The sequence below is a fragment of the Nyctereutes procyonoides genome, unplaced genomic scaffold (assembly GCF_905146905.1).
Source record: "Nyctereutes procyonoides isolate TBG_1078 unplaced genomic scaffold, NYPRO_anot_genome, whole genome shotgun sequence".
NCBI lineage: Eukaryota > Metazoa > Chordata > Mammalia > Carnivora > Canidae > Nyctereutes > Nyctereutes procyonoides.
The window spans coordinates 1,123,829-1,138,605 of NW_026575035.1; the positions used below are offsets into that span (position 1 = coordinate 1,123,829).

Genomic DNA, 14,777 nt, shown 5'->3' on the forward strand with positions numbered 1-14,777 from the left:
TGTGAGAGATGAACAGAAATAATCATCCTGTCTTTTGTCTATGCTACTTCTTCCCCCACCCTGTCTCCCTCATATAAAAATCTCTATACACCCCCCCCCCCCAAAAAAAAAAAGAGATCTTTGCTCAGGAGCAAAGCTCTTTCTCACAGGGAGTAATTTCCCAGTGTTTGAACACTGTTGGGGCATGGGCAGCCTCCCAGTGGATTGGTGCTGTGGGGTCGGTGTAGACCAGTCAGCCCTCCTCTAAACCCTCCTCTCAGTAACCTCAGGAGAGACTCAACGAGGGTCACTTACAAGTCTAGAGATGACCCCTGAGTTTGCAGATAGACCCCTGAGGTCTCCGTCAGGAGGGGGACACAGATGGACTCTCTGAACCAAGTGACCCTAATCCCTTTCCAGTTTATTTTTCTTTATTTAAAAAATTTTTTTTTTGCCCTTCCCAGTTTAGACCTGGGGCTCTACAGCCGGGTTCTGAGTCTGATCAGAAGATGGCCAGCAGGCAGTGTCTGCTCCCTTGGACTTGCGAGGGCCTGCCTGTAATTATTTTCACTCCCACTGGGTGTCACTGTTGCTTTGTGCGTGTACGGGAAATGTGTTCTCTAGTACCGATGGCTTTCTTTAGACTGTCCAGAGTAAAAATAAATTCTATTTTTATTCGATGGACTTTTCCATAGACTGGAAGTACATATGACTCATCCTGAGAGCATGTATCCTTCCCGACTTGCCAAAATTTGTATTTTCTTTCATTATTTTCCCAGTCCCGTTGCAGGGTGCAGTCAACGTTGTAAAGATTCTGAGTTAAGACAGATGAAGAATTGAGAATTGTCTGGATTTCCTTTAAAAAAAAAAAAGGCAAAATCCTTTTCTAGTATTCTAGGTATGAACAGTTTCTACTCAGGAACGTGCCTCCCAGTCCTTTTGTTGTAAACTTGTATTTTCTACTCTGGGAGAAAGGGGAGAGCCAGAGAAGCGACCAGTCTCATGCTGTGACTTGACCCTGACACCTGCAAAAGAGCGATGGGAGTCACTGTCCGGCTTCTGCTTCCTTGGCAAAATAAACCAGGATCTTAAAAGGGAGATTTAAGCGCCGATAAATATTAGGATAGAAAGGGGAGTGTATGTTTGATTTGCGACGGCATGTTTGATATTACAGCAATGTTTCCTTTTTCCATTTCAGAGAAAAGAAGCCAAGGCAGCATAGCGGGGATCATGAGAACCTGATGAATGTGGTGAGACCCGTGTGCACATGTCTGTGTGTGCTTTAAAACCCTAGCCACTTTTCCGAGCATGTTCCCACACGCTGATGCGCTGAAGCAACCCAGGGGAAAGAACTCGGCCAGAGGTAGCTGGCTGCCTGGGCTGCGCCCTCTCTCTGTAGGATTCTTACTCTGCGTGACTGGAGGCCCAAGCAATTAGCTAGGTTGGTTGGGAGAGTTTCTGAAATGGATGTGATCCTGCTGCTGCCAGAGAGATCCTGAGGGAGCTCCCAACTACTGCAGGGATGCAGGGTGGCCTGTGCCCAGCCCCAGCCCTGTATCATTGTTTATCGGTTTGCAAGGCTGCATAACAAAGGACCCCACACTGTAGCGCTTAAATGCTCTTAACTGCATTGTCCTGATGTTCTGGGGGCTAGAGCTGGAGATCAGGATGTCAGCGGGGCTGGTTCTTCTGGACCGTGGAGGCCGAATCTATCCCAGGCCCTTCTAGCTTCTGGTGGCGTGCTGGTGGTCTTTGCCGCTCCTCAGTGCCTTCGTCGTCACGTGTCGTTCTCCTGGGTCTCTCTCCATTATCTCTCTTCTAAAGCATGTTTCTATGCAAGTGTCCCCATTTTCTAAAGACTCCAGTGTGACCTCATGTTGAGCTATGGCCCAGCCGGGTGTCCAGAGTCCACCATTTCTCACCAGACCCCGACAAGCCCCTCAGATCCTTCCTGGTGAGGAGCAGCCTGAGCGGCCTGGTCCTCCTTGTCCTCTCCACTCAGGATCATGCCCTCGTCTTGCTGAGCAATTCTAGCAGCTGGGGACAGGGCCACCCACATATTCGCAGGGCCGATGTCATCAGTTTTGTCCCCACGGCAGTGCTAAAACAGAGGTGTTTCCGGTCCCTGAGGTACTTTCTCAAGATCACGCAAGAGCTGCTTTGGAGGAAAGGATGTAAAACATGTAGCCAGCAGTGGGGTCAGAGCTTCCCCAGGAGGGCTCTACCATCCCAGGCCCCCCCTCAGAGCTTCCCCCCGAGGGCTCTCCCATCCCAGACCCCCTGCGCTCTGGTCGCTTCCACTGCACACAGCACCGTTTGCACAGATTGCTGCTGTGGTGGCGTCCAGAAGGGGGTGGCGGTGGAGGACAGTTCTGCTGTTGTGAAGGTCCCAGGCCCCACCTTCTTCATCACCGCCCATGCTCCTGGGTGCCGGGTGGTGGGTGAGAGTAGGGCCAGAGACAGGGCTTCCATCTGTGTCCTCCCTCCCGATCCTTCCCGAGCAGCGGTTCTCGTGTGTGGCCTGCACTGCTGGCAGCAGCAGCTGCACCTGAAATCCATGGGGCCCAGGGAACCATTAGCAGGCACCCACCATGTGATTCTGTTGGATGCTCATGTTTGAGAACCCCTGCGGTAGACCTGCAGCGCCTGCTTGCCCACCTAGGGTCAACAGCAGCCCTGGGTGAGGTAGAGAGGCAGGTGGGCAGAAGGAAGACGGAACTCTTCCTGTACCATGTCCTTACCTAATAACCCCACAGCCTCTCTTTTTAAAAAAAAAAAAAAAGATTTTATTTATTCATGAGAGACACAGAGAGAGAGAGAGAGAAAGAGAGAGGCAGAGACACAGGCAGAGGGAGAAGCAGGCTCCATGCAGGGAGCTCGACGTGGGACTCCATCCCGGGTCTCCAGGGTCAGGCCCTGCGATGAAGGCGGTGCTAAACCGCTGAGCCACCCGGGCTGCCCCCCAAAGCCTCTCTTACACAGATGTGCATGAGTGAGCGAGCAAGCAGGAGCATACGTTCACGTGGGCAGTGGGGTGCGAGCTCACACACACAGCCTGTGCACCCACTCTCTTTAAGAGCCTCCCTCTCAGCTTCTAAATCCTGTTCAACTTGCAGATTGGCCACTTAGGCCAAAGAAGCCCCTGTGGTCAGCCTCACCTCCCCACCCCTGGCCCCAGCTACATCCCTGCTCCCTCCTAGTCCCCAGAGGAGGCACCACTAAACTGTAGCTTAAAACAATCCAAAGGCACAGGGGTGCCCTGTAGTGTGTTCCTCGGGGCTATGGAAGGAGGGAGGCTCACTTGTGGTCCCCCATGGGCCCTTTCTCTTGGAAGCTAAGAGTAGATGTGGTGGCTAGAACCCCGATTACACTACTTCAGCAGGGATGGGCGATGATGCTGTTGTGAGCCTGCCTGGGAGCCTTCCCCCTTCACCCCTGACTCCTGTCCAGGTGTGACGTTTCTGTGCCTTGAGCATCTGCACCATAAGTTCCTGCACCCTAATGCAATGACCCACCTCCTAGCGCTCTATGGTCAGGGGCAGCCTTACACTGAAGCAGCTGACTCCAGTAAGGGTTCGCAACACAGCATGAGCTGTATGCTCTCTACTATTATTATTGGGTTCCCAGTAAGAAGTCAGAGAACTTATGAAGCCAGCTAGCCAAGCTTCTGGAGCTGTTTATATTGGAACTTGCCAAAAAAAAATAAAAAAATAAAAAAAGAACTTGCCATGTGGCATCCTGACACATGGTCCAGGTGTGGCCCTGGGTCACGCATGCTGTGTATTCTGTGAGAAGCTGTGGGAACAGGTCACGTTAGCAGTGATTCAGGCTGCTATGTGGAACCAGTTGGGCATTTGAAGAAACACGTGAACTACTAACTTACTTTCTGAATGCCCGTAGCTAGAGCTCAGGCTGGCATGTTATTCCACATAGGAGCTCCACATTGGAGCCCAGCTTCCTTCCTGAATTTGGGAGAATAAGAAAGGTTTGCAAACCTGCTGCTTCACACATGATTGTTTCCCTGAGCCCTGAAGCAGAGGCGTGGCTGGTTATGAAATAAACTCAGAAACCAAGGACGTTGTCTATCTTTGGCCAGACTGAAGTCTCTTCCCTTCAGGTGGCATGTTTTTCTTGGCATCATATGCCTTTAAGAACAGCACGTTTCAGCACTTGCGGTACGAAGCTGAGCCTGCTGTCTGCTGGGGTCGGTTCTGACCAGCACCGGGGCTTCTGGTCCCCTTCTCACCTTGAGCTGTAGCCCGCTTGTAGACCACCAGGTAGAAAGCTCTGGCAATGGCCTCAGAAGATTGCAGTGTCCTGAAGAGTCTAGGACAACTCCGTCCAAGAGAGCTCTGCCCCATGACGGACGTGTCTGAACCTGATCCCATGCGGTAACCACTAGCCACCTGTGGCTGTTGAGCATTCAGAATGTGACTGGTACAACTGAGCAATTCAATTTTGCTTAATTTTTAATAGTTTAAGGGGAGTTGGGTTTCTGTTGTTGCTGTTTTAATTTTTAGAAAAAAAAAAAAAGCCATGGCCACTGTCCTCTGCTTCACTCTGATTGTTCCTGTGGTGTTTGCCCTGCAGCCTTCCGACAAGGAGATGTTCAGCCGTTCGGTGACCAGCCTGGCCACAGATGCACCTGCCAGCAGCGAGCAGAACGGGATACTCACCAATGGCGACAGTAAGTTCCGCAAAGATACCGGCTTTCCACGCAGGCCTCATCGCCCGAGGAAGAAGTCAGTTTCCAAATATGTAGCTCAAAAACTAGGCAGTGTGTTCTTGCTCACTCCTAGTATTCCCACCAGTTTTAGCACAAATAAGCTCATTTGGATGAAAACCTAATATTTATTCATGGGTTTCTCTGTGCCGTGGCTCCAAGATTTGTATACTCACTCATCCTACAACTACCCTGTAAGATTCCTGTTACTAGTAGTAATATTACTACTCCTGGAAAGAGGCTCTCGTAACTCTCCACAGCTTACAGGTGAAGAAACAGTGGCACATTGCTGCTTCGATAGATTGCCGCAAACCTGGTGCATTAGACCAACAGAAATATATGGACTCCTAGCCCTGCAGTCAGAGTCCCAGCAGAGCTTCATTTCCTCCTAGAGGCTCTCAGGTGAATCTGTTTCCTTACCCGTTTCAGCTTCCAGAGGCCACCTGCATTTTTTCATTCCTAGCTTCTCCCTCCATCTCCACCTCTCTCCACCCTCCCTGCCTCCTCTGTCACTTGAAGGGACCCTTATGATGACATCGGTTCCCCCTGGGTGGCTCAGGCTGCAATTCCATCTCAGGGTCAGCTAATAGTTCATTTGCACCCTTTACTCCACGTGACATCACACACACACACACACACAGATCCCGGCGATTAGGACCTGGACACTTTCAGAGGCCATTATTTTGCCCTCCAGGGAGAGTCTAATAATTTGCCTCAGATCATAGTCAGGGTGCTGAGGATCCTTAATTTGAGGCCGGCAAGCTGAGTCCTGGACGCACCTTTGGAAGCACTCTGCATACTGCCTATTTCATGCGCTGGGTGCTCTCCCTGACAAAAACAGCAATGACACTTGCTTTGCACTTTCCTGTTTACAAAGTGCTTCCACCTGATGTAAGATAAGAGGTTGTCTCGTTACCCCATGTACTGGTAAGGAAGCGGAGGGGCAGCCTCAACCCCAGAGTCTTCAGGCTCCGGTGCCTGTTCTCTGTCCACCATACACACTTCTGGGACCGGGAGGGAAAAGTTCACGCCCTCTGTGATGATTAAGTACACATAGAGTGGCGCCTGCGTTGTGTTAGACACTGTCCTGGGCTCCAGGGGTCTTAGAGAATCCCAATCCAGTCAATGAAAAAAAAAAGATTAAAAATCATAAATTATAATCACACATATCTACATATATAAGGACTATATATAACACGTAAGGACTGTATACTATATAAAGAGTATAGAAGATAAATACATGCGTGAATATATAAATACAGACGTACACTTTTTATATTTACATGTGAAGACTATGTAGTATATAAAGAATATAAAACCGAGGTGACAGTAATTTAGAAACTTGTTCAGTACGATGTTAAGTATCAGAAGGGCGGGTCTCTGCTTTGTTGATGTTGATGTATCTCCAGCACTTCAGCGGTCTCTGGCACATAGTAGGCACTCAAAGAACATTTGCTAAAAGGATGACTGAATGGTTTCACATGGTGCATCTCCGTGGACATCTAAACTTCACAGTTGACTTTCTAATTTGAGGTAGAAATGGTAGTAGGGAGGTGAGGTGGAAGGAAGACCTTTGAAGAGGCACGGGGGTACGGTCCCTTTGTGCTTGTGGTTGAGGGTACATTTTTGTCTCACTGCTTGCATCACGTCCGCCATGACCATGTAGAGGCAGATGGGCACCAGTCATTCCCTCCAAACGGGAGGTGGCCAGTAAGGCCGGGGCAGGTGGCCACCACACATGCCCCCCGTTTGGGTGCCCAGCTCATGGAGTCAGACCTCAGGTCGCATGAGACACGCTGCCTACAAGAGTCCCATCAATAAGCAATGAAAGTAACCGGGAACCACATTTATAGCTAGGATAGTTCATTAAATAATGTATTGGAAAGACGTAATCGCTGCTTTTCGTTTCAGCTGTGGTTGAAATATCAACTAACAATCCTATCATCTGTAATTTGCAGCTCAGAGTCCAGTAAGAAGCAAGCACCTTGATTTAACCTAATGTTTCGTCATCCGGTTCACTGCAATAATTATTTAAGAGATTGTCTTTCTCCATCTTTTTTTAATACTTCTGCCACTTTAGTCCTTTCAGAAGACAGTACTCTGACGTGCATGCAACATTATGAGGAGGTGCAGACGTCAGCTTCAGATCTGCTGGACTCCCAGGACAGCACGGGGAAGCCGAAATGTCATCAGAGCCGGGAACTGCCCAGAATTCCTCCCGACAGTGCCGTGGACACGACGCTCAGCACGAGGAGCGGGGACGGGGACCAAGGCCTGGGGATGGAAGGGCCATATGAAGTGCTGAAGGATAGTTCCTCCCAAGAAAACATGGTGGAGGACTGCTTGTATGAGACTGTGAAAGAAATTAAGGAGGTGGCCACAGCTGTGAACCCAGGGAGAGGCCAGAGCAGCAGATCAAAGTCGACTTCCGCCTTGAAAGAGCTTCCAGGGCCCCAAGCCCCCCAAGCAGACTTCGCTGAATATGCCTCGGTGGATAGAAACAAAAAGTGTCGACAGAGTGTTAATGCAGAGACCATTCTCGGAGATTCGTGTGATGCGGAAGAGGAGGCCCCACCACCTGTCCCTGTTAAACTTCTGGACGAAAACGAAAACCTCCAGGAGAAAGAAGAGAGCAAGACAGAAGAAGGAGCCACAGAGGGGACCAGTGACACCAACAAGGTGGGCTCCTTTGTCTCACGTGCTTTTGTCCTGATGGGGAATCTAATGTAGCTAATCCTGGGGCTTTGGCTGGCACATTGTTCTGGGAAATATATACAAACACTTTCAGGTTCGTTGAATGATGAAAGCTGTTTTAGTGTAAGCTGTGTTTGACTTCTTCCTGCCTCCAAATAATAAAATACTGAAAACTCGTGTTTGTAAAATATTTCTCTGTTGGCACCTTACTTGGATATTTTCCAGTGTTTACATCATGTCTAATTGGGGCCGAGTATTATTTTCTTCATTTTGAAGATCAGGAATTAAATGGAGACTAGACCCTTTGCCACACATTTAGCATCTTCTGTTTGTTGCTCCTCAAGCATCATGGTGATCTTTGCCCTTCCGGGAATCCCAGGAATCGGACCACAGAGAGAACAGACTTACAGGACCACTGGTTGTATCTGATTCTATGCATACTTTTATATAAATCAAGTAAAAGATTTTGTGGCGATTTCAAAGCAATGGCCTGTAACGCTTCAGTTTAGATAGTCAACGAAGCTGTAAAATGTATTAATAATGCCTCAGCCTTCTCTTTTTTCTGATAACTTGATGTAGGAGCCACAGTAGCCTGAAATTCACATCTCCTGTTGTCAGTATCTCCTTGGGATTTAACTAGGCCTCCTCGTCTTTAAGCAACTAGTATCTGATTTCTATTCTCTACACAGGAAAAAAAAAAGCAAAAAAGCAAAGTTCTCATCTGAGGCTTTGGTAGGAAGGAAGGACACGTAGGGGTTAGTTAATAGTAGCCTTAAAAAGCATCTGGAGGTCATGATCAAAATGTGAACCCTGACTATGGTTATTTAGGTTACACCAAGTCAGTCATTCTTTGTGGTATTCTCTGAATGCATTTTGAATTTTAGTATTGCTCATGAAACCAGCTGTCGCGAGCCCCAATACAAGTGTCTATCTATGAACCTAGTCATAAAATGCAAAAATGCAGTCTAATGTTTTGCCTTTCATATAACCAGAGATAATAAAACTAACGTAAAGTTTATAGTGCCTAAAGCAATTAAAGCTTTTTTTACTTGAAAAAGACAAGAAGTCAATTGTCTAACCACTACTAGTGAGCAGTTCTCCAGATACCACATTAGAATCTGGATATATCTGTCTGGGAATCAGATTACCTTTCTATAGTGATATAAGAATGAATACCCCGTCATCTCCATTATAAAAAATCCTAATTTAAAGCAATTCAGAGAACTTGAAATATTAATATTCATTCATTTTTTTCATTAATTCACAAGATTTTAGTGAGTACCAACTTTATGCCACACAATCTTCTAGGTGCTAAGAATACACTAGTGACCAAAACATAAATGAGCAAAAATTTATATGGACCTGTGGACCTTACATTTTAGTAGAGAGAGAAAGGCATAAATATGTACATAAGTAAAATATATGGCATTTTAGAAGGCTTTAAGTTTTATAGAGAAAAATTAAAACAGAATTAGGAACGCGGAGTGGGAGTACAGTTGTGAATTGGGGTATGCCTACTGTGAAGGTGGCATTTGAATAAAGTGTTCAAGGAAGTGAGAATAAGTTGGGGAAGAGCAGATGGAGCAGAGGGATTGGGCATGTGAAGGCTCTGAGGCTGCACCTTACCCGGCTTATCCAGAGAAGAGGAGGGGGACTAGATGAGCAGGATAAGAGTAGTAGAAAGGTAATCAGGGGCCCAATCCTATATGGCCCTTACTCATAATCTGAATAAATCAGGGGTCATTAGAAAATCTTGAGCAGAAGAACAGATTATTCTAGGTCTAGAAAAGAGACCCCTGACTATAGTGTTAAATTCAACTGTAAAGGGTAGGAGCAAGGAGACCAAACAGGTGGCCATTCTCACAAATCAGACAAGAGATGGTGGTAGCTTGGAACAGGCCAGAAGTCATGGGAGAAACTAAACTAGAGCCAAGATATTTGTTGGTGGACCAGATGTGTGAAGAAAGAAAGACAAAATAATGACGATCCCAGGTTTGGCCTGAGCCGCCAGAAACATGGAATCGCCCTTAACTGAAATGGAGAGGATGACAGGCAGGCAAGTTTTTGGAGAAGATTGGGTATTCGGTGCTGGCCATGTTTCATTTGAGATACATACTGGATGTCTGAGTAGAAGCAGCAGAGAGCGGCTGGATGAATGAGCAGCCTTGTGAGAAAAGGCCTGGGCTGGATTTGTACACTTGGAAATCCTCAGCAGAAATTTTTCCTTAAAGCTATGACATTGGATGAGATCATCGAATGAGTGTAATGGCATCTAGAGGAGTTCCCAGGGCACAAGTCTGGGAAAGAAAAGGAACAGAGGACACCAAAATAGGAAAGAAAAACAGGAAAGCTCAGTGTCCTGGAAGCCAGGTAAAGAAGGTTCAGGGACAGAGGAGTGGCCACTGTGGCAAATAACAGCGATGAATCAGAAAGTGAGGGCTGAGGACTGTCAGTCCCATTGGCTACATGGTGGATATTGGTGTCTGTGGAGTGTCAGAGTCAGAAGCGTGACTGAAATGGGTTTAGAGAAAGAATAGGAAGAGAACCATTATTTGGGCAGCTTTTTCAGACAACTCTTTTAGGAGGTTCTGCTAATAAAGGGATGGGCTGTTTTGTTTTTAGAATCAGAAATAACAGCATGGTTTCACGTGGGTGGGAATGATTTCATAGGGAGGGAAAAGCTGATGATCTAAAGAAAATGGGAGAATTGCTGGAGCACGTATTCCTGAGTAGATGCGAGGGGACAGGATTTCATTCATCACCTTAATTAAAGAGGGGCTTAGAAAGTTCTTTGGTGACAGGGAGGAAGGAAAATTGGTGAAGACAGAGATGGGGGGCAGGGTGGGGTACAAGTTCATGGAGATTTCTTCAGTTTTTCTCAAGGTCACCAGGTAAGAGTAAGGATGGGGTGAGGAGGTAGGAGGTGTTGGAGTCTGAGGAGAGAAAAGAAGCTAGGAGGTAGACAGCTAGGAGAGCCAGGACCGGGTATACTAACAAGTGTGGTATGACATGGAGCAGCATTAAGGACTCACTTGAGGGTTGATTTCACCAGTGACTGGAAAGGGCATTGGGTATTTAATACTACTGGGTATTGAAAAACATCACACAAATTTTTAGAAGTGTTTATCCTCAGTTGCTTGACGTAATTTCTTTGTAGAAAAATTTCTTCCCTAAAAATCATTTGAAAACATTTTTATTAGATTGTCAAAACATATGCAAAAGAAAGGCTGGATTATTGACTTCAAACTATACCTTCCCTTGGCTTGTGTTTATTTTAACAGAGATTTAGTTCATTGTCATACAAGTCCCGGGAAGAGGACCCAACTCTAACAGAAGAAGAGGTGAGTTTTGTTGCTTTTTAAATAACTGGAAAGCTCTAAAGTATAGTTTCTCTCCTTGCATAAACGCCTGTCAATGTTACCCTTCTCCAAAAAAGCTAAAATACTCTTCAGCATATGTCTGGAGACCAGGGTTTGGGGATGTTGGCTTTATAATGGCTCAGAGAGAGTAACTGGCAGATGGTGAGATAAGGGGGAGGACAGGATGAACGGGTCACCTAAGTAAAAGAAACTGAGGAAGAAAGAAGCATCAGAAAAAAATAGAGGGGATCCCTGGGTGGCTCAGTGGTTTAGCACTTGCCTTCGGCCCAGGGTGTGATCCTGGAGTCCCGGGATCGGGTCCCACATCAGGCTCCCTGCGTGGAGCCTGCTTCCTCCTCTGCCTATGTCTCTGCCCCCGCCCCCCCCTCTCTCTTTGTCTCTCATGAATAAATAAATAAAATCTTTAAAAAAAAGAAAAAATAGAATGAGCAGGGGAGAAAATAGAATGAGAAAAGAGAAATTTAAGTACGAGAGCTTAGTGAGCAGTCAGGAAGTCCACCTTTGAAGGAAATTAATCATGGGTTGGAAAATACAGGAAATTGGAACAGGTGGGTGTAGGGAATTTAATCCAGTCTGGGAGATGAAGGGGAAGGTTTCAATGAGGCATTTTGGAGGTAGACAGCAGGTAACTCCAGAAAGTACAAATCAGGCTGGAGCAGCAGTCAGACATAGCAGCCAACAAGGAGGGACTGTATATCCTCCCAAGAACCAGGGCTAGATATTCACCGGTTAACTTTTCACGGAAGCATTAAGTTTATAAAAGCCAGTATATATATTATATCGAGCTAGGCTCAGATTGCTGAACACCTTAATTTATCTAGCTGCATAAAGCTTCTGTCTGGAATTCCTAGCACAGTAAATTTGGTACATGTAGAAAAATGACATACATATGCAGGTACATCCCCTCCTATTATAGACTTTGCAGAGTATTGAAATATGGAATAGACTACAGTCGCACGCTGGAAGTTCAAAGAGCAGAAGAACTTTCCATAGGTGATGGATGCCCACATGCCTCTGTGTTTCCTGGCCCAGGGAATGGACCTGCCATCTAGTCACCTGGTCACACCAGCCAGAACCCCGGGCATCATCTTTGACACCCCATTTCCTCGCTGTCCTCAGATTCCATCAATAGCCATGTCCCCTGAATTCCATCTCAAAGGGTTTCTTTCACACACCACTCTTTCCATGTCCCCTGTACGCCCCCCCCACCCCCGCCCTCGCTCCCCAGACCATGGCATTGCCCTCCTACCAGGCCCATGGCGGCTCCTTTGCCTTCTTCCAGCCATCTGGTCCACACTGCACCAGAGCCATCCCACTTGGGACAAGAAAATAGAATATATGAGAGATCTGGAAATCAGTCCTTTAAAATAAGTTGAGACTAAGTAAAATTTTTAATTATTTTTCTTCTAATCTTAGATTGTTAATGGTTTCAGAAAATAGGACCTTGGTATACTGGTTGATTTTTAAGACAGATTAAAGAACTGTGACTCATGTATTCATTTTAGGAAAGTGTTTTAGAAAAAATAATTATGGAAGTCACTTATTTCTGTATTTATGCAATACAATGTTAGTCCAGACTGAAACTGCGATCTGAGTTTTAAGTACTATTATCCCAATTTAACAGAAAGATGGGGGCAGGGGTACTTATAGAAAGAGAAATAGGGAAAAGGTAGAGAGTAATTTATGAGAACATAACAATTTACAGCCTGAATAATAAAAATGAAAGATATAAAAGGGAAAAATTGTGAAGGTAAATAGCAAGGGGGCTTGAAAGGAACCCATCTACAAAATAGAAATAATAGTTCTAGAAGGCAAATACTCAAACAGAGCATCAGAAGACTTGAGAATCTTTTATATGCATTAAAAATTATATCCTCTGCATGGTTAGGTTGGTGCCCAAAGATAATATCAAGTTTTTAGTTAATGAAAGAGCCTGTAAAACCTAAGTAATTACAAACAGCAGGGGTATTGATGGCAGGCATCATGGGGAAGAGAGTTGAGGAGAGAAGCTGAACCGGGCCAAGCCCCATTGTTAGAATGTAGGTTAAAAAAAAAAAAATGTAGGTAAAGGCATGTTTGTCCTTGATGCTTCCCTGAAGGTGAAGAGTCCCCTCTTCACTGTCATCTTATGATTTACCCTTTATCATCTGTCCACATTTTCGGCTTGGACCACCTTTCACATAATAAGTTCTGTATGTCTGTTCCTCACCATGAAAAGCAAACAACTTACCTTAACTCTTCCTAATTCAAAGAAATTACACACCTTCCTTTCAAGAGTAATTTTTCCACTAAAATCTCTAAGATGAGAATGTTAATTTAATATTGATTAGAAGGGTTAGACCCACATGGCAAGAATTTCCCAAAGATAAGATTTCTCTGGCTCTAAATCTGTGGATTGTCAAGGCCTGGCAAAACAGAACCACCAGCCTGCAGTGAAAAGTTCTCATGCAAATGACCGGTTAGCATGCGGCAGGCCTGTCTTAAGAAGCGTTTGCGGCCAGCTGGAAACTTCATCCACAGTATGTGAGATATGTGAAAGCAAGAAAATATCTCTCTGCACTTGGGAAGCCAAGCATCTGTCAGGAGGCATGTTCATTTATTTCTTGGGTGTTTGAATAAATCAATCATTATGGCCAAGATAAATATAGGTAATGAAGGTTATTTCTACTTATTTCCAACCATGATTTCTAACAATAAAATACCCCCCAAAAAAAATCTTTATCAGTATGTTTAATCTATCATTATCAAAGAAAATTAAATCCCTCTTGATAGTAGAGGTTATATGGGGTGTATTAGCAAGACTGAGTAGGTGTGTCTGGAAAGTAGCCCACTCTTCGCATAGGAAAGAGCACCCTGTAAGTTCATTGTCTGCGAATTTCACTTCTGAGTTGGCTGGTGGCAAATAAGAATGAATTTTTCCCACTGGAAAAAAAAAAAAGCTTATCACCTTCTGCAAATGTCTTTTTAACCAGTATTATGCAGAGAAGTTGAAAATTAATGGAAAATGATGCTTTTGCAGATGTATGTGTATTGCCAGTGAGAATCCAGGACCTACTTTTTCAGACCGCTCTGATGCAGAAAGAGTGGATCAAATAGTCTCGTTCAAAGGTTCTCACACTCTAGTGCCCATGAAAACCAGCAGAGTGCTTTGCCCCACCCCAGCGTTTCCAGTCCAGTGCTTCTGGGATGGGGCCCGAGGACTTACCTTTCCAGTAAATTCCCAGATCCTGCTGCTGCCAGTTTGAAGCCCACATTCTGAGAACCATTCATCTCACATATGTTTTCTGCCCTTTTTTTCTTAAAGTAGTAGAGCCTTTTTTCAGGTGGAATAGCATTCTGATAATCGAAATCGAATGAAACATGATACTCTAGTCAGGACCTGGAGGCCTCTTGAACTTCCCATCCCTCAGATGACCCAGAGAGAACCTGGTTTTCCTGGAGTTATGCCAATGTGTCTGGTCTACTTACAAAGTTGAAGCTACCATATATAATTGTTCTCTGGAAGTATGCTCCAGAATTAGTACAGTTAATAAAGAATCCACTTCTGGGTTTATATCTGAAGGAAATGAAATCATTTTCTTGAAGACATATCTTCACTCTCATATTCTTTGCAGCATTACTCAACAATGGCCAAGATTGGAAACAAACCAAGTGTCCATCAGCCGATGAATGGATAAAGAATATAAGAGAGATACACTCACATTATAAATACACATTTGTGTGTGTGTGTGTGTGTATATATATATATATACACACACACACACACACACACACATATACGTGTGTATATGCACACATACACACAATGGAATATTATTCAATCATAAAAAGGAATTTCTGCCTTTTGTAACAACTTGGATAGATCATGAGAGCATTATGCTAAAAGTGAAATAAGTCAGAGAAACACAAATACTATATGTTCTCACATACATGTGGAATTTAAACAACCCAAACTCATAGAAATAGGAAATAGAATGGTGGTTGCCAGCGGTTAGGGAATA

The 14,777-nt window shown here is 45.2% G+C and overlaps 1 protein-coding gene across 3 annotated transcripts in view; it reads left to right on the forward strand.

Annotated features, from left to right (window-relative positions):
- PAG1 (phosphoprotein membrane anchor with glycosphingolipid microdomains 1) overlaps positions 1-14,777 on the forward strand; it is a 60,857-nt gene that overhangs the window by 36,980 nt on the left and 9,100 nt on the right. For all 3 annotated transcript variants that reach the window (XM_055318235.1, XM_055318236.1, XM_055318233.1), the window contains exons 3-6: positions 1,178-1,229; positions 4,570-4,666; positions 6,783-7,381; positions 10,678-10,737. In XM_055318235.1, coding sequence (XP_055174210.1) covers positions 1,178-1,229; positions 4,570-4,666; positions 6,783-7,381; positions 10,678-10,737 — 808 coding nt within the window. The remainder of the gene's footprint in view (positions 1-1,177; positions 1,230-4,569; positions 4,667-6,782; positions 7,382-10,677; positions 10,738-14,777) is intronic.